At 46.1% G+C, this 21,109-nt stretch overlaps 1 protein-coding gene and 1 long non-coding RNA gene across 4 annotated transcripts in view; one reads left to right on the top strand and one right to left on the bottom strand.

The window, feature by feature from the left end:
* Positions 1-1,057: 1,057 nt before the first annotated feature.
* LOC119950775 lies at positions 1,058-11,895 on the bottom strand. Of its 2 annotated transcripts, XR_005457410.1 has the most exons (3): positions 11,695-11,895; positions 2,326-2,423; positions 1,058-1,485 (listed from the first exon to the last, which is right to left on the bottom strand). It is a non-coding gene; the product is annotated as an uncharacterized LOC119950775 (long non-coding RNA). The 2 variants fall into 2 exon arrangements; XR_005457411.1 differs by lacking the exon at positions 2,326-2,423 and having other exon boundaries at positions 11,695-11,889.
* Positions 9,636-21,109, top strand: part of rcc2 (regulator of chromosome condensation 2) — a 47,982-nt gene continuing 36,508 nt past the window's right edge. The window contains exons 1-3 of one of the 2 annotated variants that reach the window (XM_038773538.1): positions 9,636-9,808; positions 10,274-10,548; positions 18,010-18,103. In XM_038773538.1, coding sequence (XP_038629466.1) covers positions 10,387-10,548; positions 18,010-18,103 — 256 coding nt within the window. In that variant the 5' untranslated portion in view covers positions 9,636-9,808; positions 10,274-10,386. Of the gene's footprint in view, positions 9,809-10,013; positions 10,549-18,009; positions 18,104-21,109 lie in introns of those variants that run through there. The other variant, XM_038773539.1, reaches the window with a different exon arrangement.

Raw genomic sequence — 21,109 nt, 5'->3', positions numbered from 1 at the left:
TCTCAAAGGCAGAGTTCCCAAGTGTGTTGACACTAATAATATTGAATAACTCAAGTTGTTTTCACATTGGTCTTGTGCTGCTGTCTCCCAGTGTCTGGGTTTCCTGCAGCCATCACCAACAGCATGGTAAATTCACCATCTTTTGTTTCTTTAGGACTGATGGACAGAAAGTTGCATTCAGTACCAGGCTTACTGTTGCTGGACTTTCTCAATATCTTTGCTGTTGTGCGGTGGCAGCATGATCCATCTTTTGATATTATTATACGTCATAACAATGCAAACTCCCATATTTCCCCAGTCGACAATCCGCTGCAATGTACTCATTCAATCTGTGATAGATTCAGAGAGGCCACTTGTAATACTCAAATGTAATGAGAGGACAGTAGCACCCGTGGGTCCTGGCCTGCAAATGCAACCATTTACTAATTAGGACATCTCAGGTTTTCATCCCTGGCCTAAGTAAATAGCCTGATACAGTCAAGGTGGCTGATGAGACACTGTGGTTAGCACTGCTGCCTCACAGCATCAGGTTCAATTTTGATGGCGGGTGACTATCTGTGTGGAGTTTGCATGTACTCCCCGTGTCTGTGTGGGTTTCCTCCAGGGTGCTCCAGTTTCCTCCCACAGTCGAAAGATGTGCAATTTAGGTGAACTGGCCATGCTAATATTTCCCAAAGGTTAGTTGGGGTTAGGGGCGGGCGATTGGGCCTCGGTAGGGTGCTCTATTGGAGCAAGGGCCGGTGCAGATTTGATGGGCCAAACGGCCAACTTCTCCACTGAAGGGATTCTATGATGATTCTACAATTGGCATCAGCGTCTCTGAACTAAAGTAGCGAATAAGAAAATCAGCCGCCTTCCAATCTGCGTAACATCCAATGCTGAAGTGTGTGTTTTGGTATGATCAGGTGAGAAGGGGGGTCAAACAGTTCCCCTAATTTCCCTCTTCTTGTTTGGCCGCAACAGGTTTTTTTGTTTTGCAAAGGATACACCTGACAATTTAGAGAGCACTTAACTGTTTACGTGCTTTGATCACAAAAGAACCATTGGACAAGTTTTCTTGAGTTTAACAAAGAAAGGGGTTAGCTTTATTATACTTAAATTGATCTAAGTAAAATAATAATAGTCTCTCGAACTTTTGCTCACACACACACAAAGTTCACACACAGACAAATACAGATTATAGGGTGGGAAAAAATAGGTTGGCCAAAGTAGAATCTAGAAAAGATCAAAAGGAATATAATTTGTAGTTAAGTGACTCGGCTGATGATCTCAAAGCTTCCGATTTAAAGATGTGGTTGTCCTTCCGTAGATGGTAGAGTTGGGCTGAATTTATTTTGAGAAGTCGGTTTGCAGCAGGAGCATCCTTGGCTGGTTGCAGTCAGCAAACAGGACTCAAAGCTTGCCAGATGGGTTGGAGAAAGAAGGAAGCAGGAGGGACACCACTTGGGTCTTCACTCTTAGCTACTCAGTTGCTTGTCCTTAGTTCTGTTCCAAAGAGTTACAGGCACCAGATTAATAAGTAAAATATTTTAAAAACTGTTTATTTATAACAAGAGTAAAAGATGAACATATAACGGAAATGATGGAGCAATGGTCTACTGGTCTAACTATTCCCAAAGCCCTGACCCACCCTTCATCCACAAGACAGGGTAGGAAAGGTTCAAAAATAACAGGGATTAAGAGGTATGAGAGGTTGGAGGATCTTTTCTGCTGAGGTTGAGGTATTTGTAGGTGGGGATCTTTTCAGAATGCAAGGTGTTGAACCATCAGATCTTCAAGCAGGGCTACTCAGGCCGGATTCTCAGGTTGTGGGATCCTCTCTAGGGAGACACTTTAACTTGTGTTGGGCTGAGCCGTACCCACGGAAGATGCACTTCAGGTCTGCTCAGTTCCTGATATGTGGTCAGTTTCAGCAGACTCACCAACAGCTTGTCTCAGTTCAACAGAATATCAGAGCAGCAGTTTTCACAAGGCCTTCGAGTGATCTAGCAACTATTTTTAAATTTAAAAAAAAAATTGATATTACCCAATTCATTTTTTCCAATTAAGGGGCAATTTAGCGTGGCCAATCCACCTAGCCTGCACATTTTTGGGTTGTGGGGGCAAAACCCACGCAAACACGGGAGAATGTGCAAACTCCACACGGACAGTGACCCAGAGCCGGGATCGAACCTGGGACCTCGGCGCCGTGAGGCAGCAGGGCTAACCCACTGCACCACCGTGCTGCCCTGGGATCTAGTAACTTTAATGGGAGAGGAATCCAGAAAGTTCCCCTTCCCCAACTCTATCTTCAGACTTTGAATACTCACTAACTGATCCGTGTACCTGAAGCGAGTTCCAGCTAAGATCTGAGACAGAATTTCACCCCTCCTGGGAGAGAGATTCCAAAGAATTCTGCTTAGCTCTGCAGCTCCAAAACAAAACTGAAACCAGAAACACACAGAGTCATCCAGCAGGTCATTCCAAAATAAAAAGACCCAAACCGCATCGAGGATCTGTTTAGTCCTGGGATTGAAACGGAGAAGATTGGTTACTAGCGAAGTCCATCAAAATGGCATCACTGGCTATGCCACAGAAGCTAATGAAACAAGGGCTCTGCTGGATCAGTCCAAATAGCAGCTTGCAGCTGGCGGGGGTGGGGGGTGGGGGGGGTTTCCAGATCAAAACCAGAAATCTGTAATGTTGCATGATAGGAATCTAAGAAGAAAGAAATAAGGACCAGCAAAGGATTTAACAAGTTCCTTACAGATTGTTTTTTGGCTAATGAGCTAATGAGCGGGAGTGAGGTGGGCAAGGAGCTGCGGCTTTCTGGACGTATTTAGGCAGGTTTCGATTAGTTTAGGAGGTGTAAATAGTGGGGAGAAGTGGTTGGAGGAGAGAGGTGTTGGTTTGAGAGGAAGTGGCTGGGGGATTTTTGGGATGGGGGGAAACAGAGCGCTGATGGTGACAGGGGATTGTTCTTTTTCCCATCGGGAGGGTGGGGCTGGCTGTCTACTTGCATGGGCTCTGGTTTTAGAATTATGGGGATGAGGGGAAATTATCTTGTGGTGGAAATGGCTGACTTAAAGGGGGGGGGGGGGGCGCGGCAGTGAGAGAATCCCCCACCACCCGGTTCGATTGATTACAATCTAATGTGCTGGGGTTGGAAGGCCCAGGGAAGCGAGCAAGAGTTTTCTTGCATTTCAAAAGTTTGAGGCCTGATGTGGTGTTTTTACAGGAGGCCCACCTATGGGTGAAGGATTAGATTATGATTGGGTGAGCCAGGTGTTCCACTCGGGCTTTGACAGCAGAGCCCAGGGGGTGGCGATACTAATTAACAAAAGAGTGCAATTCCAGATGGGGAAGGTGATAGTGGACCAGAGTTGCAGGTATGTCATAGTTACGGGGACATTAGAGGGTCTGTCGGTGATTTTAGCGAGCGTGTACACTCTAAACTGGAACGATGTAGGGTAGAATTTATAAAGAGTGTGCTGCTGGGGGAGGGGTCCGATATGCGGGAATTTCTGGAGGGGTCGGAGTGTCCTAAGGTAAAGGAAGAGTACTGGGAAGGGCTGGAGGAGTCATTGGGGGTGGAGGAAGTCCAGTCAGTGATTGGGCACATGCAGAGAGATAAGGAACCGGGGCCGGATTGGTTCCTGGCGGAATTTTATAAAAAGTTTGCTCTTCAACCGGTGCCGTTATTGGTGGAGATGTTTGAGTATTCGGTAGCGCGGGGGTCTCTTCCAGCGACAATGATGCAAGCGTCCATCTCGCTTGTTAAAGAAGGACAAGGACCTAGTGGAGTGTGGATCGTACTGCCCAAAACCTTTACTAAATGTGGATGACAAGGTTTTGGCCAAGGTTTTAGCTCTGAGGCTGGATGACTGTCTCCCTCAGGTTAATGGGGAATATCAGAAAGGATTTGTGACGGGGCAGCAGTTGTTGCCGAATGTGAAGTGGCAAGGCTCTGCATAGGGTGAGGTTAGAATTGAAGGTAGCGCATAGGGCTCATTTGACCAATTCCAGGATGAGTGGGTTATTTGCGCGTGTGGATAATGAATATGAGCTGTGTGGGACGGGCCTGGCTAATCATGTGCATATGTTCTGGTTGTGACCTAAGAGTTCTGGGTCTCCATCTTTAGCACAATGTTGACGATTCTACAAATTGAACTGAAACCCTATCCCTTAGGGGCCATATTTGAGGTTTTGGACCTGCCAGAGCTTCAGACTGGGGCGGGGGCTGATGTCCTGGCCTTCGCCTCGCGGATTGCGCGAAGGCGGGTGTGACTGGGGTGGAGATCAGCTTCTCCACCTAATGCATCAGTATGGCTGGGGGATCTTATGGAATTCTTATATCTCAAGAAAATTAAGTACACATTAAGTACACTGTGAGGGGCGGCAATTGAGGGGTTCTAGGTGAAGAATTTTAGCTGTTCATTCTGTACTTTAAAGAGCTGGTCGCCGTTAGTTGTTAGGTGTGTTGAGGGGGGGTTCGGGGGGGGGGGGGGGTTGTTTATTTGTTTTATTGTTTATGTATACAATTTCAGAAATGTGAATAAAAACACTTTGCAAAAAATTAAGAGTCTGTCTCAAACAGTTGACTTCCTCAGCTGATTGCCTTAAAGCCTTGCTGATGGAACAGATAATGTGAGTCTTTCACATTACCCAGGAGGTCATTGTCTTTGGTGGGTTTTGAAGTGCTATCTCCGTTCAATTGGTTTGGAATATGGGGGTGTAAGGTAATGCAAGTTGAGGTAGCCATCTTGGGCTTTGATCTTAAGTCACCGTTAGTTTTTGTTTGAAAAGGTCTGTTTTAAAAGTTCAATTCAGGTTTCCAGCTGGTAGGTCTTTTTGGACATAAAGCACATTTTCATGACAGTTTAAATATTGGGCGAGAATACAACTGGGCCAATCCATGGTTCAGTAGCCTGCCATGACTCACTGTACAGCCCCACTGATAAAGAATGGCCATTGGGCAAGGTTTTGGATTGTTGCCAGGGAATGAGAAACTTGATTTAGACAAGAATGGGAGAAAAATGGAAGTAAAGCTGTGGCTGCATTATGCAGAGTTTCAGTCAGAGCAGTAAAGTTGGAAGAGTTTCACCGAGACTGCTTTTGCTATTTACATTGAAGCTCTGACTTTTTGCACAATATGGTGTAAGCGGTTCTTTTTAGTGGCATCAGTAGGGTTCCCTTTGCACACGAGGCAGCATTTGAAGCCAGATATTTTGAGTGTAGTCAATGCAACTTAGACAGAAGGTCCTCAGGAAGAAAGCTCTGGCTTTTCCCCATGGTGTTAACGTTTGGCACACATCAAGACAAGAAAACATTGAGCCTTCAACTACTCACATGAAAGCTTGAGATCGGAAGAAAGCATTAATAGAGCCGAGAGGAGAGGGAAACAATGGAACTAAAGGGATGAATATAAAATTTGGAAAATGCAGAAAGGAAATGGATGGAGAGATAGATTATCGTAAGACTAAAGATATGAAAGTAAACGTGTGACAGGTAAAGGAAAGTCAAGAGAACTGAGAAAAGATAAAATTGAAAGAGCAAGAAAGAGGCAAAATACAGAAGAATTACAAAAGGAAGCGAAAACTTTGGGAGTGAAATTCAACCTGAGAATAATTTTAGCCAGAATACAGGATTGATTTGATCTATTAGAGTTATGGCCAGAAGATTTCAATTCCTTTATGCTGTCAGCCAACAGCTAGAGAGGAAACACGTGATAAAAAATACCAAACGTGCAATTATGGTCACTGCATTGCAGGAAGAACGTGACTGCATTTGAGAGGGTACCAGAGGATGTTTACAAGGATGTTGTCAGGAATGAAGAATTCTGGTTATGAGGAAATGTCAGATGGGCTGGGTTGTCTTCTTTGGAATAGGGGAACCTGAGGGGAGATGTAATGAAAGTGTAAAAGCCAATCAGTGGCCCAGATAGAATGGACAAGGCGGACGTACTTCACTTAGCTCACTAGGCTAAATCGCTGGCTTTTAAAGCAGACCAAGCAGGCCAGCAGCATGGTTCCATTCCCGTACCAGCCTCCCCGGACAGGCGCCGGAATGTGGCGACTAGGGGCTTTTCACAGTAACTTCATTGAAGCCTACTCGTGACAATAAGCGATTTTCATTTCATTTAATTTCTTAGCAGAAAGGTCAACAACTAAGGGGAATGTATTTAAAATAATTGGCAGAAAAACTGGAGTAGAACTGAGAAGAAATTATTTTCACCCAGATGGTCTGCTTTAAAGGGAGGTAGAGGAAGAAACTCTCATTGCATTTAAAATATGAAATGAATGAAATGAAAATCGCTTATTGTCACGAGTAGGCTTCAAATGAAGTTACTGTGAAAAGCCCCTAGTCGCCACATTCCGGCGCCTGTTCGGGAGGCTGGTACGGGAATCGAACCGTGCTGCTGGCCTGCCTTGGTCGGCTTTCAAAGCCAGCGATTTAGCCCTGTGAGCTAAACCAGCTCACACACTTGGACATGCACTTACAGGGTTACAAACCAAGAGTTAGGAAGTGGGATTCGGCTAAATAACTCTTCTTTTGAGCAGTCATGATGGACTGAATGGCCCCCTTCTGTTCCATAAATTTTCTGTGTCTATGTTTTTAAAAATAAAATTAGAGTACCTAATTCATTTTTTCCAATTAAGGGCCAATTTAGCATGACCAATCCACCTAGCCTGCACATCTTTGGGTTGTGGGGGCGAAACCCACGCAAACACGGGGAGAATGTACAAACTCCACATGGACAGTGACCCAGAGCTGTCATCAAACCTGGGACCTTGGTGCCGTGAGGCAGCAATGCTAACCACTGCACCACCGTGCTTCCCGTCTATGGTTTGTTGATGATTCGGTGTCAAGGCACTGCAGTTTCATATACCTGCCATCCAGAAAACACCTTGCAACAACCATCAGCTAATCTCAGAATTTCCTCAACAGCAAGATAATGGACCTACGCCTTCAACATGGAGCAAGATCCAGCCACGTATCAGCCTACCGTTTCTGATCTCCAAGTCAAAAGTCACTAATCAAGGTTTCTTATTAATCAATTTACATGTGAACAGCTTTGGGAAAAAAAAAATCTCCTATGGAACGGAGCGCCTCCGTGGTGGCTCACAGGTTTGGCGCAATTGACAGCCTCAGCTCTACAATCAATTCGCTTTTGTAATAAAATTCCCTCAAAGCTGGGTGCTGGAACTCACGATGAGTAGAGGGAGTGCTGAAGAACATTTATCCTGTTGTGTGCCTGAGTTCTGACCATGCCCTATATGTCACTAATGTAACATGCATCAGGCCTTTGGTTATCATTGCAAAAAGGAAAGAAGTCGCAGGCACCACATCCCATTTAGCATGGTCCTAAATAAACTGTGTCCAGGCTAAAGTTGTATTGACAGTAGGTACCAACGTGAATTAGAAACTACGGGACATATCCCTTGGATTTTCAAAAACCTCCAACTTGGCCTCTTAAGCTGTGCAAAGCCATAATAGCAAATTTAGGGAACACCCAAAATCATATCTAACTAGTGAGCCTGCACTAGTATCCACGATGGTGGGAGGGGGAGGATCCCGTTGTCGTGGTATACTAAAGATATACTCGTACTGGCAGTGGAGGCAGTCCAGAGAAAGTTTACAAGGTTGATCTCAGGTACGGAGGGATTTTCTTATGAGAGGTTGCGTAGTTTGGGCCTGTACTCACTTGGAGTTGAGAAGAATATGAGTTGACCTTATTGAGATGCATAGAATTGACAGGTAGATGCTGAAAGTGTTTCCTCTTAGAACTTAGAACAGTACAGCACAGAATAGGCCCTTCGGCCCTCGATGTTGTGCCGAGCAATGTTCACCCTACTCAAGCCAACGTATCAACCCTATACCAGTAACCCAACAACCCCCCCATTAACCTTGTGGGAGAGTCTAAGATCAGAGGGCATAATCTCAGAGTAAGTGGTCATCCATTTAAGACAGAGATGAGAAGGAATTTCTTCTCTCAGGAGTGTCGTAAATCTGTGGTCATTTTTTTTTACCACAGTGGGCTGTAGAGGCTGGATTGTTTAGTCTGTTCAAGGCTGAGATGGACAGATTTTTAATCAGCAAGGGATTCAAGGGTTTTGGGGATTATGCAGGAAAGTGGAGTTGAGGATTGTCAGATCAGCCATGACCTCATTGAATGGCGGAACAGACTCGATGGGCTGAGTAGCCGACTTCTGCTCCTACGTCTTATGGTCTTATTGGGACCAAATAACAAGCATTAGGTTAGAAGATGAACAATCACACAAATTTCAAGTGAAGAGAGAAGTACAATTAGGCTGTGCACTGCCTGCAAAATTATTCAATCTGTACACAGAACAAATATTCTGAAAATTAAGTGTGCTTCTAGGAGTAAAAATTGGAGGCAAAAACATGATAAACTTGTGGGACGCTGACGACACAGCACTGCTTGCAGAATCAGAAGGAGCCCTACAAAATCTTGTGGATCAGTTAAATCAAGAAGTTTAGAGTATGGATACAATATGAACACCAAAAAGGCAAAAGTGATGGTAGTTAGAAGGAATACATTGGAAAACACTAGAGTAAATATTGAAGTAGATTATAATAATCTTTATTGTCACAAGTAGGCTTACATTAACACTGCAATGAAGTTACTGTGAAAAGCCCTAGTCGTCACATTCTTGCATCTGTTCGGGTACACAGAGGGAGAATCCAAATGACCTAACAGTACATCTTTCAGGACTTGTGGGAGGAAACTGGAGCACTCGGAGGAAACCCACGCAAACACGAGGAAAACGTACAGACTCTGCACAGACAGTGACCCAAGCCGGGAATTGAACCTGGGGCCCTGGAGCTGTGAAGAAACAGTGCTACCTACTGTGCTACCGTGCCGCCCAACTTCCAAACTTTAAAGACAAACAAGTTTGTCTATTTAGGACAAATGATAAAATAAAATGGTAGGTACGATGCTGAAATTAGAAGGAAAGATGTAGTCAGAAGAAGACCAACGAAGAGGCGTTTGAAATTGCAAGAACAAAAATAACTTTAAAAGTGACATCCGGAAAAGAAAATGTCAGTATTTTAGTAATTTGATCGGAATGGAAAAGCTACAGCGATCTTTTCGAGAGGGCACAGTCGAGGGTAGCACAAAGAGGGTCGACCAAGGCATAGTTGGATGACAGGCATCAGAGTGGCTGCAGATGAGCTACGTGAGGATGGGGCAAAATACACGAGTGTGACATACTGTGACAGCAGATCTCCTGGAGATGTGAAATGTCTCAAGAGTTGTGAAATACCGCAGGACAGTTTTTACATGAAAGATGCTACCGAAAGTTGCTGCTATCAAAGAGAATAGTCAAAAGTGGGACTATCTCCTCCTATATTGGCTCCCTTCAGCAGCTCAAGGTTGTGAACACCCACTGCCCCATTTTGTGGTGCACATTTAACTTCCCACCACATTTTAATTAAACCATAAACGATTCTTTCCTTCCCAACTGAAAATATTTAGCCTGAAATGAACTAGACTGATGGAAAATTACGAAAACTGGGTTTAAAGGGTCTCTCCCAGCCAGCAGATGTCAATGTCTGAGGAGCTCTCAGGGATTTCTTTTGTAAAAAGCTGGTTTTCCTTCCTGAAGATGTGTGTCCATGACTGATTGTGAATAGAGAGCTGTCACATCATGTCACAGGCACAGGGGCAGATTTACATTTTAACCTAACGGCGGGTGGGCCTGAATATATTTTTTTAAAAGACCTACAGAAAATAACCCAGCCTCCCTCCCCCATATCACGTTTGCAACAACCACATCGTTTCTTCCCAATTAAACGATTCCAGGTACTTAAAGTTGATCTGAGAACGGGACAAAGGAGAGGGGGGAGGGAGGAGGAGGAGAGAAAAAAAAAGCAACGCACTTTGGTGCATGGTTTTTGAGGAGGAAGGAAAAGGCGGAAGTTTGATGCTTTAATTATTTAGAAGATATATATATATATATAGATAAAAGAAACAGACAGATGTAAGGCGGGTCCACGTGGTTTGTTTCAGACACAGATCTATTGTTCAGATCAATAAAAAGGCAGAGTCTGAGGAAGGGGGAAGCAGACAAACCTAAGGGTTTAAAAAAAAACGGGCAAAGAGGTGGCGAGGGAAAAAGATATAATTTAGTGACTTTCAATCAAGTTGGTGGATATTTAAATCACCCGGAGAGGAGAGATTTTGTTTTGAGGGCCTGTGGAAAGGGGGTTAATTTTTCTCCAAAAAGAAGGACGATTTTCTTACTTTTTTCTCTTTTCCCCTCCCCAGAAGTGGGGGATTTGCTGCCCCCCCGGTCTCCTCTCCCTTTCTCCCCGGGTGCTGCTGCTGCCTCTGTTGTTGTCGCCGTTGCTGCAGCTGCTGCTTCTTCTTGAGAACCAGAGATGCCTCGCAAGAAGGTGGACAAAAAGAAAATGAAAGGTGGGAGGAAAAGGGAAAGGGACTTCAGCGACGAAGAGGAGCTGGAGCTGGAGAATTCCGGCAAGAAGATGGGCAAACCCGTCCTCCAGACCGTCAACGAGCCGGAGGAGACCAAGGAAAAGATAGTAAGAAAGCTCGGGGCTTTGTGGGGGAGGCTTGGGTTGGGTTGGTGGCAGCGTTGAGGGGACAACTTTAACACCCCCCGTTTGTTTGTTTTTTTGGAGGTAGTTATTATTTTTGTTAAAACCAATCTCTCGAAACACCCTTTCCTTTTTCAGACGGCGATAAATCGACGACTGAAAACTTAAAAGTCTGGGATTAGACGAAAGGTCTCTTCTCATTACTCTCTCCCCCCCCCCCCCCCCCTAAAAAAAAAAGAATCACCGCCCCGACCCCCACTTTCGAAAAGTTTTATTTTGCAAGAGAAATTCGCCCCCAAACGTTTTAAACTTTAAAAGTCTCAACTTTTTTCCGGTTTCCCCAAACCAAAACAAATCTTGCGAGGCCTGAACAAAGAAGCCCGGGGGGTGGGGGCAAGAGCAGAACTGAGCTGTCTCCAATTATTTTATATTTTTTGAACCGGCCGGTTACTTAAATAGTTTTGGGGGTTTTTTGCTCTGTGTGGGTGGGTGGAATTGGGGGGTTTCTTTATCTTTGATTTTCCGACCTCGCGGGGGGAAAAGAGCCGTTTTGGAGGCTTCGAATGGGCAGTTTTACCTCGAGCCTTTATTTTTTTTAAAAATCGTGTTTTAGTTTTTAAAAATGTCTTTAGGGTTGTTTGTTTTGTGTGAGGGGAGGGGGCGCTTTTTCTTTGTGGTTTATGAGGGATGGGGGGGGGGGGGGGGGGGAGAGGAGAAACTGTCGCCCTGCCCCGGCCCAGACACGGAACCTCGAGTGGAAGCGGCCGGCCGGATGATTAAATGATGGGGATGCGGAGAGTTTATTAACTGGAGCCTTCGCCCCCTCGCGATGTTCCTGTTGTCGAGCTGGGGTCCGGAGGGGGGCGGTTCAAGGAAGTGGGCCCCGGGGATCCGAGCTCGGCCGGGACTCGGGCCTTCCCTCCCTCGACTAGGCCGCACGCCGAGCCCGAAGCGGCGACACTTTTCCGCCACACGCGCGCACACACAGCGACCACCCGCTTCCCCCTCGGGGCACTCTTCTTCCGCCGCTATTGTCCACCTAAATATTTACCATTCGAACTTTATTTCCCTCGGTTCAGATTTTAAAAAAATAATAATTTAAACTTCCCGTCACGGTCACTTTTTTTTTACCTTATTTTTTCTCGGACGTCGCGGTTTAGGAGGTTTGTTTGATTGACTTTCCTGCTTTTTTTTCCCCGCCGAAAGTAATTTTTTTTATTTTATACAAAAATATATATACATAATCGTCCGTTTCCGCTGCTCCAATTTCCCGCCATTTCGCGGGCGGCGGAGGCGGCTCACTGCGCATGCTCCGGCCTCGCCTGTCAATCACACTCGTGAGTCCCCCAAGCAGCAACTGCTGCTACTCCATCCAGGCAGAGGTGCAAGATCAAGATGCTGCAAAACTGGGTATAATGGAGGGGAGGGGTGATAATATTGGAAAACACGTAATTGTAAGATGCAGTTTCTGTTGCTGATTATACACGTTGGAATTTCCAAAGGCCCTTGGTCATAACTTTAACTGGAGATGGTTATCTTATTACACAAAGGACAATAGGCAATATCACCTGTGAGCTAATTATCTTATATATACTGTTTTATTGCAAGAAACAGGACACCAGCATTGTAATAAAAACAAAATACTGCACATGCTGAAGATCGGAAATGAACACAGAAAATGCTTGAAAAAAAACTCCAGGTCTGGCTCCATCTGTGGTGAAAGATGCACCATTAATGTTTGGAGTCCAATATGGCCTTTCGGAACTGGAAGAGTTCCAAAGAAGAGACATATTGGACTCAACGTTAACTCTTTGTTTCTCTCTTGGCACGTCTGGCACTTTTTCAGCACTTTGTTTTTCTATCAGCAGCACTGTGTTTGCAAGCAAGAGTTGATACATTTTATATTTGTCCATAGCAGGGCAGCACGGTGGCGCAGTGGGTTAGCCCTGCAGCCTCACGGCGCCGAGGTCCCAGGTTCGATCCCGGCTCTGGGTCACTGTCTGTGTGGAGTTTGCACATTCTCCCCGTGTTTGCGTGGGTTTCGCCCCCACAACCCAAAGATGTGCAGGCTAGGTAGATTGGCCACACTAAAATTGCCCCTTTAATTGGAAAAAATGAATTGGATACACTAAATATATTTTAAAAATATATATATTTGTCCATAGAATGAATGCAGAGTTTTTTGGGGGGGAGAGAAAGAGGGGAGAGTGAGTGAGCTAAAATGAAAGTAATAGTGAGAGCAGCACGGTGGCACCGTGGTTGGCACTGTCTCCTCACTGCACCGAGTTCCCAGGCTGTGGGTGACAGTCCGTGTGGAGTTTGCACATTCTCCCCGTGACTTGTGTGGATTTTGCCCCCACAACCCAAAGATGTGCAGGGTAGGTGAATTGGCCACGTTAAATTGCCCCTTAATTGGAAAAAATTAATTGGGTACTCTAAATTTTAAAATAAATTTTAAAAAAATGATTAATAGTGGTTAGCTTCCGAGAAGGGTGGGAGCTCCACTGTTTTGTGGGCCTGCAACAATTGAGTCTGAGATGCTGCAATGATAATTTCAATATTTCAACATGGTGTGGTTCTGGGGAGGAGGAACATTGCGATGCATATTTGGAACCGAGGGTGGATGAGAAAAACGTTAGGAGCAATGACCCAAATCCTGGGAGGAAAACTGAATGAAAGGATATTCTTTGCACACCAGTTAGCTCTGCATATTCTAGTTTACATGTTTACATTTATTAGAACGCATGGAATTAAAATGTGCAAGCATTTTCCAATACAGTTACATCTTGGCAGTTGTGCGCTTGCACAGTACGTTTTGTTAATTGGACATGCCTTGCACCTGGGTGTTAAAGCATTGTGTTGCGGGGAAGAAACATTTTAAAAAGTTGTCCCATGTTTGATAACTTTGTTTTTGCCCAAATCTTGGACAGTGAAATGGTCAGTGTCTGGGTCCCACCAGACTCATGGGTCCTTGAATTTGACTTCCGAAGTCTAAGGGAGCATCTTTTTTTTCACCATGGAGTCATAAGGATAGTTTTTTAAAAAATAAATAAAATCTGAGTACCTAATTCTCTTTTTCCAAATTAAGGGGCAATTTAGCATGGCCAGTCCACCTACCCTGCACATCTTTGGGTTGCGGGGGTAACACCCACGCAGACATGGGGAGAATGTGCAAACTCCACCTGGCCGGGATCGAACCCGGGTTCTCGGCGCTGTGAGGCAGCAGTGTGGGCGGCATGGTTGCACAGTGGGTGGCACCGTTGTTTTGCATCTCCAGGGTTCCAGGTTCGATTCCCAGCTTGGGTCTGTGCACTGTCTGTGCGGAGTCTGCACGTTCTCCCTTTGTCTGCGTGGGCTTCCTCCGGGTGCTCCGGTTTCCCACAAATTCCAAAAGACGTGCTTGTTGGGTGAATTGGGCATTCTGAATTCTCCCTCTGTACTCGAACAGGCGCCGGAATGTGGCCACTGGATATTTTCACAGTAACTTCATTGCAGTGTTAATGTAGGCCTACTTGTGACAATAATAAAGATTAATCACTGTGCCACCGAGTCATAAGGATAGTTATTTTTGGTGACCGTACAGTAGCCCAGCCTGGAGGGAATCTGGGGTCCTTATTGCCCTTGGAATTAAAAAAAAAATGTATTTTTTAGTCTGTAAAATGGGACAGTACTGTGAAACAAAATGGGTCCGTCCAGGCTTCACTTCCATTTAAATTGCTCTTTGTGATGTTGCACTGCTGAGTTCTTCTGGCCGTGGAAGCCAGTCATAAACCAGACGCTGCAACAGTGGTAAACTCTTTTTATACCTCCAAATTTCTCAGACCTGGGAATGGTGATTGGTCTCTGGTAGCTTGGCTAATATTTTGTGTCTTGAGTCTTGATGGTCAATGACAGGAAGACACCAAGCCTGATTCTACCATGTATTCACACATGATAGCTCATGTGTACTTATTCAGGAGAGACCTAGGATGGAACTAGGAGAGACCTAGGATCGAACTAGAGGTTTTCCTTGAGAGAGTTTACTTTTTGCGATGTATGGGTGACTATATCGCCGCCTTTAAAAACCATTGGAATATATATACTTAAAATGACATGACCCAGCACTGAACATCACAAAAGGCCCTCTTAACAAATTGGAAAAAAAATGAACCGTCCACCACTGTTGATTTGAATACATGTGTAGAATGAACTTCAAAATTTTTTTAATGCTTATGATTGTTCTGTAAAAATGCAACAGTTGGCAGCTTTTAATGGTTTAAAGTTGCCTATCACGTGACTGAGTTTCTTCTATCACCGCAGATTTTCTTTTTTGAAAATTTTATTAAAGGCACTCAACATTCAAACCGTAGCCTTATAGAGCCACACACCGCTTCGGTTATTTTGAAGATTATTTTATGTAATTTTATACATTATTAGAGTTATAACAGGGTAGGAATAAGTGTTTTGTCAGGGTGAGATTAAAGGATCTGATTATTTTGCAAGTGGAGGGCATGAGGGTTTGTTCCATGTCCCAAGTGAGGGTGATCATCAAAAGCCCTGTACATGTGGTGGTGCTTGCCATGAATGGTTGGTATCTGACATGTCTGGAGCATTTTTGCATCGTGAGCAACCAGTTGTGACAAAATAGGTCTGTTTGATTTGTGGGGCATAACACAGCAGGGCCTTGGTTGGAAGTGTCAGTCTTGGACGTGGCAAAAATAGACTCTATGAAATGACCCAACTTTCCATCTTTAAGTAGGTCAAGGAAACTGGCACTCAGATGCTTGTGCATTTCTTTGCAAGAAGATGCATCATCCCATGGCACAACCACGTGCTCACTCAGGAAATGTATGGAAAATAAAGTGCATTTTTCTGAGGAAATACACCAAGATGTATGGGATCCTCTCCTGCAGATATGTCTTCCGGGCATCACACAAGCCTCCATAGCCAGAGAGACCAGCCCCACCCGCTGTATGAAAAACAACCCCCAGCCCATAAGCTCACATTCTACCCTGTCACTAAGCATCTCATCGTAATGTGGAGAACTGTGCGTGACTGTCCATTTGCAAGTGTGGTACAGTCTAGAATAAAGCATCCGCACAAATCAGTAGCAGGGTGGAGTGGATTAATGCCGCAGAGGAAGGACCAAATTGTTAAAGTTTTTCAATATTAAGGATTGTAGCAGGATGAAGACTGCATTCACTAGTGATGAGCTGTGTCATTGCATCCTGTCACAATACATTATAAATTAGCTTCAATATGGATTCTAGACATTTGAAACAAAAACAAAACCTGGTTTTACAGTGTGTTGGACTTTGTAGTTTAAATGTACTTGCAATTTGCCAACGCATCCTGAATTTGTATTTTTGCGAATAAGGGCTATTTTACCGTCGGAGTTTTCTGTATGAAATAGGCCACAGATGAACTAAATTTGACTTGGCCCATCTAGTAACTGGTCTCAGGAGATTTTGGAACCAACAGGAAATGGAAAAGGCCCATTAAAATAGTTACGTGATCTCTGGCAGTGCGGCCAGCTGAACGGATCATACAATGTACGGAAATGGCAGCACTGGCACTATCGTTAAAAATAGGCTTCAAGTACAGCGTATGGGCCCCTCTTCACGGTGCCTTGTGCTCAAATCATCTACAGCACAACTGGATGTCTTTAAGACATGCCTTTGTGTTTTCATCAGAGGGACCTAGCTTGATCAACGGGAGCACTGACTCATGGCAGACGTTTACTGTTTTGAAGCGGATGCTGAAAATAAATCCACAGAAATGGGCTGATCCATATTTAGATATTTTTGTAACAGGGCTGATTTTGGAAGGTGTTTTTGTTTTTGTTTTAAATGAGTTTGTCACATGTTTTGACACGCAGATGAAATAGCTCCAGGAAGTTCTCGTGCCTAAGACCTTTCTAGTGCAAATCTGTTGCAATCCTATGAACTAAACTTTCTGATCTCAAAACCTGGTGGTTTGTCCGTTCGCCTTGGCGCACAGAAGATTGTGGTGTGCTGATTGTCTCAAATGACAGCAACCAAATCACGTAACTTGCCAAAATGTTGTTTGAAAAGCTACAAGTGTCCAAACAAGAATACGATGATAGAAGCACGGTGGGCAGTCGACATCAGGAGAGTTACCACTCCAGGGGCGGAGTTTTTCTCAGTTTCTGTTTCAGATTTCTGCCATGTAGCAAGTAGCTTCTGTGTAACAAGTAGCAATACGGTGTAAAATGCTGGAACAACTGCCGGTTTGGTGGTATCTGTAGAAAGAGAGAGAGCGAGAGAAGCAAAATTAATGTTACCAGTCTCTGACCTTTCATTAGGACACACAGTGCTGAGAGTTTCTCGCATTTTCTGCTTTTATTTCTGATTTCCATGATCCATAGCATTTTGCTATCGTACCAGCAATACTGGGAGCGAGGAGGCCTTTGTGGAACATAAGTACTAGAATAGGCCAGTTGGGCTGAATGGCCTGTTTCTGTGTTGAAAATTCTATGTAATTCTATACCCTTCAAGAGTTCTGGGGCGAAATTCTCCCAAAACGGGAGAAATCGTAAAACTGCCGTAAAACCCGGGCGGGTTTTACGGCAGCGCGCCCCTTCCCGACGGGGGACCGATTCTGGTCCCCCGTCGGGGCTAGCAGCCCGACGTCGGAGGCTCCGACAAGTCGGGCTTAACGAAAATCGTTAAGCCCGCTTGCCGGAGTTAGCGCCGGCTGACGCGTCATATGACGTCAGCCGCGCATGCGCAGGTGGGAAGACTCCACCCGCGCATGCGCGGGTGACGTCATCGCGTTTTTTGCGCAAAACCCGCGCTTGCGCGGGCCGGGTTGCCCCTCAGCCGCCCCGCGTATTGATACTGCGTGGTACTGCCGTGCCAATCGGTGCCATGGTTAGTTTTTGCGAGTTTGTCACGACGTTTTTACGAACGGCAGGACCAGGTGTGTTTGCCGTTCGTAAAAAGGTCGTAAAGGGCTGGGACTTCGGCCCCTCTAACAGCTGAGAATCGCTGCCGGTCGTAAAAAAACGGCGGCAGCGATTCTTGTCGGGATTTCGGCGGGGGGGGGGGAGAATAGCGGGAGGGCGTCAAAAAAGTCGGGAAGGCCCTCCCCCTATTCTCCCACCCGTCGTGGGGGGGGGGGGGGGGGAGAATTTCGCCCCTGTTTCTTGGCTTTGCACTTTTGTGGGTTGGGGGATGGACAGCGCAAATTGCTACCAAAACTGCCCTTATTAAAGGTGTTGGGTCTAACAATGCTGATATATATGGAGTGGGAAACCACGTGCTAGTTCTAATGGATGTCCACCACAGCTATATTTTAATTTTACAACCCATCACCTCAGATTTCTACATGAAGGAACATTGTATTTGACTGCCTTGTTCCTGCTACCCTACAATTTGCCTGATACCATGACTGGTACTTGTAATCTCTTGCGCTCCTGAATGTTTCTCTTAATGCTTCCCACAGAAACTGGAAGGATCCAAGTGCAAAGGTCAGCTACTTATCTGTGGAGCCACAAACTGGGACTTGATTGGTCGTAAAGAAGTTCCTAAGCAACAAGGTAGGACACTACACTTCTGAATGTGAAGCTGGGTTGGTGACTTTTTGCCACCGGTGCTGAACGCCTGAAGCATGAACACACTGGGTGAGAAATCGGGCTCATTCGTGCTTGTGTTTTGGACCCTTGGAATTCAAATGCTGATGGGGATGAGGAGCACACTTGGAGAGCAGGACAAGCTGCTAGAAAGGTTCTAGAATACTTTCCAGAACAAAATGACATATTTTTAGGCTATAGATGGCTGATTTTAAAAATTAAACGAGGAAGAATTCACTAAAGAGTCATGAATCTGTGAAATTTGCTACTGTAGAGAGCAGTGGATGCCGGAACATTAAACAAATTTGAGGAGATTGGTTTTTAGTTAGTAGCGGGATGAAGGTTATGGGGAACGGGCAGGAAGATGGGGATGAGGCTAGGATTAGTCAGCCATGATCGTATTGAAAGGTGGAGCAGACTCGAGGGGCTGAATTGCCTCCTGCTCCTAGTTCTTGAGGGTTCTCAGCAAGAGGCCAGATCCACCCAGGGTGTACAGGGATCATTTCCTGTACCTGAACCTCAGCGATGAACCGCTTGAACCACATCGTCACTGACATCTGTCGCCTCTGGCATGTTAACTTGCCATAGCCAAGCAGGTGGAGCAAGCTCATGGGTTTGTTAGGGGTGTAGAGTGCCCTTGGTGCACAACTTACAGATATCATAAATTACCTGTGCTAGAACTAAAAGGCATTCCGCTCCCTCGGGGTCCAGTTGGTATTTGACCATTGGCAGTGAATCATACAGATTATGCCAGTTGTCAACCAGTGCCCGCAGTGGAGGTTAGATGTGGGACTTTTGGCCAACGAAGAGGTGTGCGAGCGGCTGAGGAAATGTATTCAGAACTACCTGCAGGTCAACGACACGGGGGAAATTTCAGCAGCGGTGGTCTGGGAAACACTGAAGGCGGTGATGAGAGGAGAGCTGAGCTCGTAACGGGCCCATAGAGAGAAGGTGGACAGGGCAGAGATGGACCGACTGGTAAAGGAGATACTACAGATAGATAGGAGGTATGCGGAGACCCCAGAGGCAGGGCTTTTAAGGGAACGGCGGAGGCTATAGGTGGAGCTTGGCTTGTTAACCACGGGGAGGGTGGTGGAGCAGCTGAGAAAGGCGACGGGGGGGGGGTGCGATCTATGAGTATGGAGAGAAGGCCATCAGAATGCTTGCACAGCTGCTTAGAAAGAGGGAGGCAGCCAGGGAGATAGGGAAAGTAAATGACGGAGATGGGAACCTGGTTGGAGATTCAGCAGGGGTGAATAAGGCGTTTAGGGATTTCTACAGTAGGCTGGATATCGGAACCCCCTACGGGGCCGGAGGGGATGAGGCACTTTTTGGAGGGACTGAATTTCCCAAAGGTGGACAGGGAGCTGGTAGAAGGGCTGGGGGCTCCGATCGGGCGGGAAGAGATAGTGGAGGATTTGAAGGCCATGTAGTCTGGAAAAGCCCCGGGGCCGGACGGGTACCCAGTGGAGTTTTAGAAAAAGTTCTCTGGGATATTGGGGCCAGTGTTGATGAGGATGTTCAGTGAGGCAAAGGATAGAGGGGTGCTGCCACTGACGTTGTCACAGGCCACGTTTTTGCTGATTCTGAAGTGAGACAAGAACCCAGAGCTGTGTGGGTCCTACAGGCCGGTATCGCTGTTGAATGTGGATGCCAAATTGCTGGCCAAAATTTTGTCATTGAGGATTGAGTTCCGGACGTTATTGGAGAGGACCAGAAGGGGTATAAGGGTAGGCAGTAGGTGGCCAATGTAAGACGGTTGTTAAACGTGATGATGATGCCCCAGGAAGGTGGAGGTAGTGATCACAATGGATACAGAAAAGGCTTTTGATCGGGTAGAATGGGATTATCTCTGGGAGGTACTGGGCCGGACTTTATTGACTGGGTCAGGTTGCTGTATCAGGCTCCTGTGGCAAGTGTACGGACAGAGCCTCGCTCTATGCAGACGACCTGCTTCTGTATGTATCGGATCCAATAGAGGGAATGGAAGAAATTATGAGGATTTTAGGGAAATTTGGCCGGTTTTCGGGGTATAAGCTAAATATGGGGGAAAAGTGAGATGTTTACGGTCCAGACGAGGGGGCAAGGGAGGTGTTTGGGGGAGCTGCTGTTTAGGGTGGTAGGGGGAAGCTTTAGGTACCGAGGCATTCAAGTGGCGTGGACGTGGGAATGGGACCGGCTGCATAAATTAAATCTGGCCCGACTAATAGACCAAATGAAGGGCGATTTCCGAAGGTGGGACGTGCTTCTGTTGTCACTGGCTGGGAGGGTGCAGTGGGTGAAGATGACTGTCCTCCCGAGATTCCTGCTCGTGTTTCAATGTCTCCCCATCTTTATTCCGAGGTCCTTTTTTAAACGGGTCAACAAAGTGATCACTGGCTTCGTTTGAGCGGGCAAGATCCCGCGGGTAAGGAAGGTAATGCTTGAGTGGATTTGGGGCGAGGGTGGACTGGCGCTGCCAAATTTTAGTAACTATTATTGGGCGGCGAATATGGCCTTGATCAGGAAGTGGGTGGTGGGGGAGCGATCAGTATGGGAGCGTATGGAGACGCTTCATGCAAGGGCACCAGTCTGGGGGCGTTGTTAACTGCGCCTCTGCCGTTTCCGCCGGCACGGTACTGCACCAGCCCCGTGGTGGTGGTGGCTCTGAGAGTCTGGGGGCAATGGAGGAGACATGTGGGAGCAGAGGGAGCATCGGTCTGGTCCCCAAACTGTAACAATCACCAGTGTGCCCCAGAGAGTATGGATGGGGCGGTTCCGGCTATGGCGGAGAGCAGGGATTGAGGGATGGGGGATATGTTTTTAGAGGGGAGCTTTCCGAGTATGAGGGTGCTGGAGGAGAGGTTTGGGTTGGCGAGGGGAAACAAATTTTGTAGGTGCGGGTATCTGCAGGTGCGGGACTTCCTACGGAAACAGGTGTCAACCTTCCTGTTCCTCCGCTAAGGGGCATTCAGGACAAGGTAGTTTCCAGAG

The sequence above is a fragment of the Scyliorhinus canicula genome, chromosome 16 (assembly GCF_902713615.1).
Source record: "Scyliorhinus canicula chromosome 16, sScyCan1.1, whole genome shotgun sequence".
Taxonomy (NCBI): Eukaryota; Metazoa; Chordata; class Chondrichthyes; order Carcharhiniformes; family Scyliorhinidae; genus Scyliorhinus; species Scyliorhinus canicula.
Note: the sequence above shows the minus strand (reverse complement) of the source record. Positions and strands in the feature narration are given on the sequence as shown.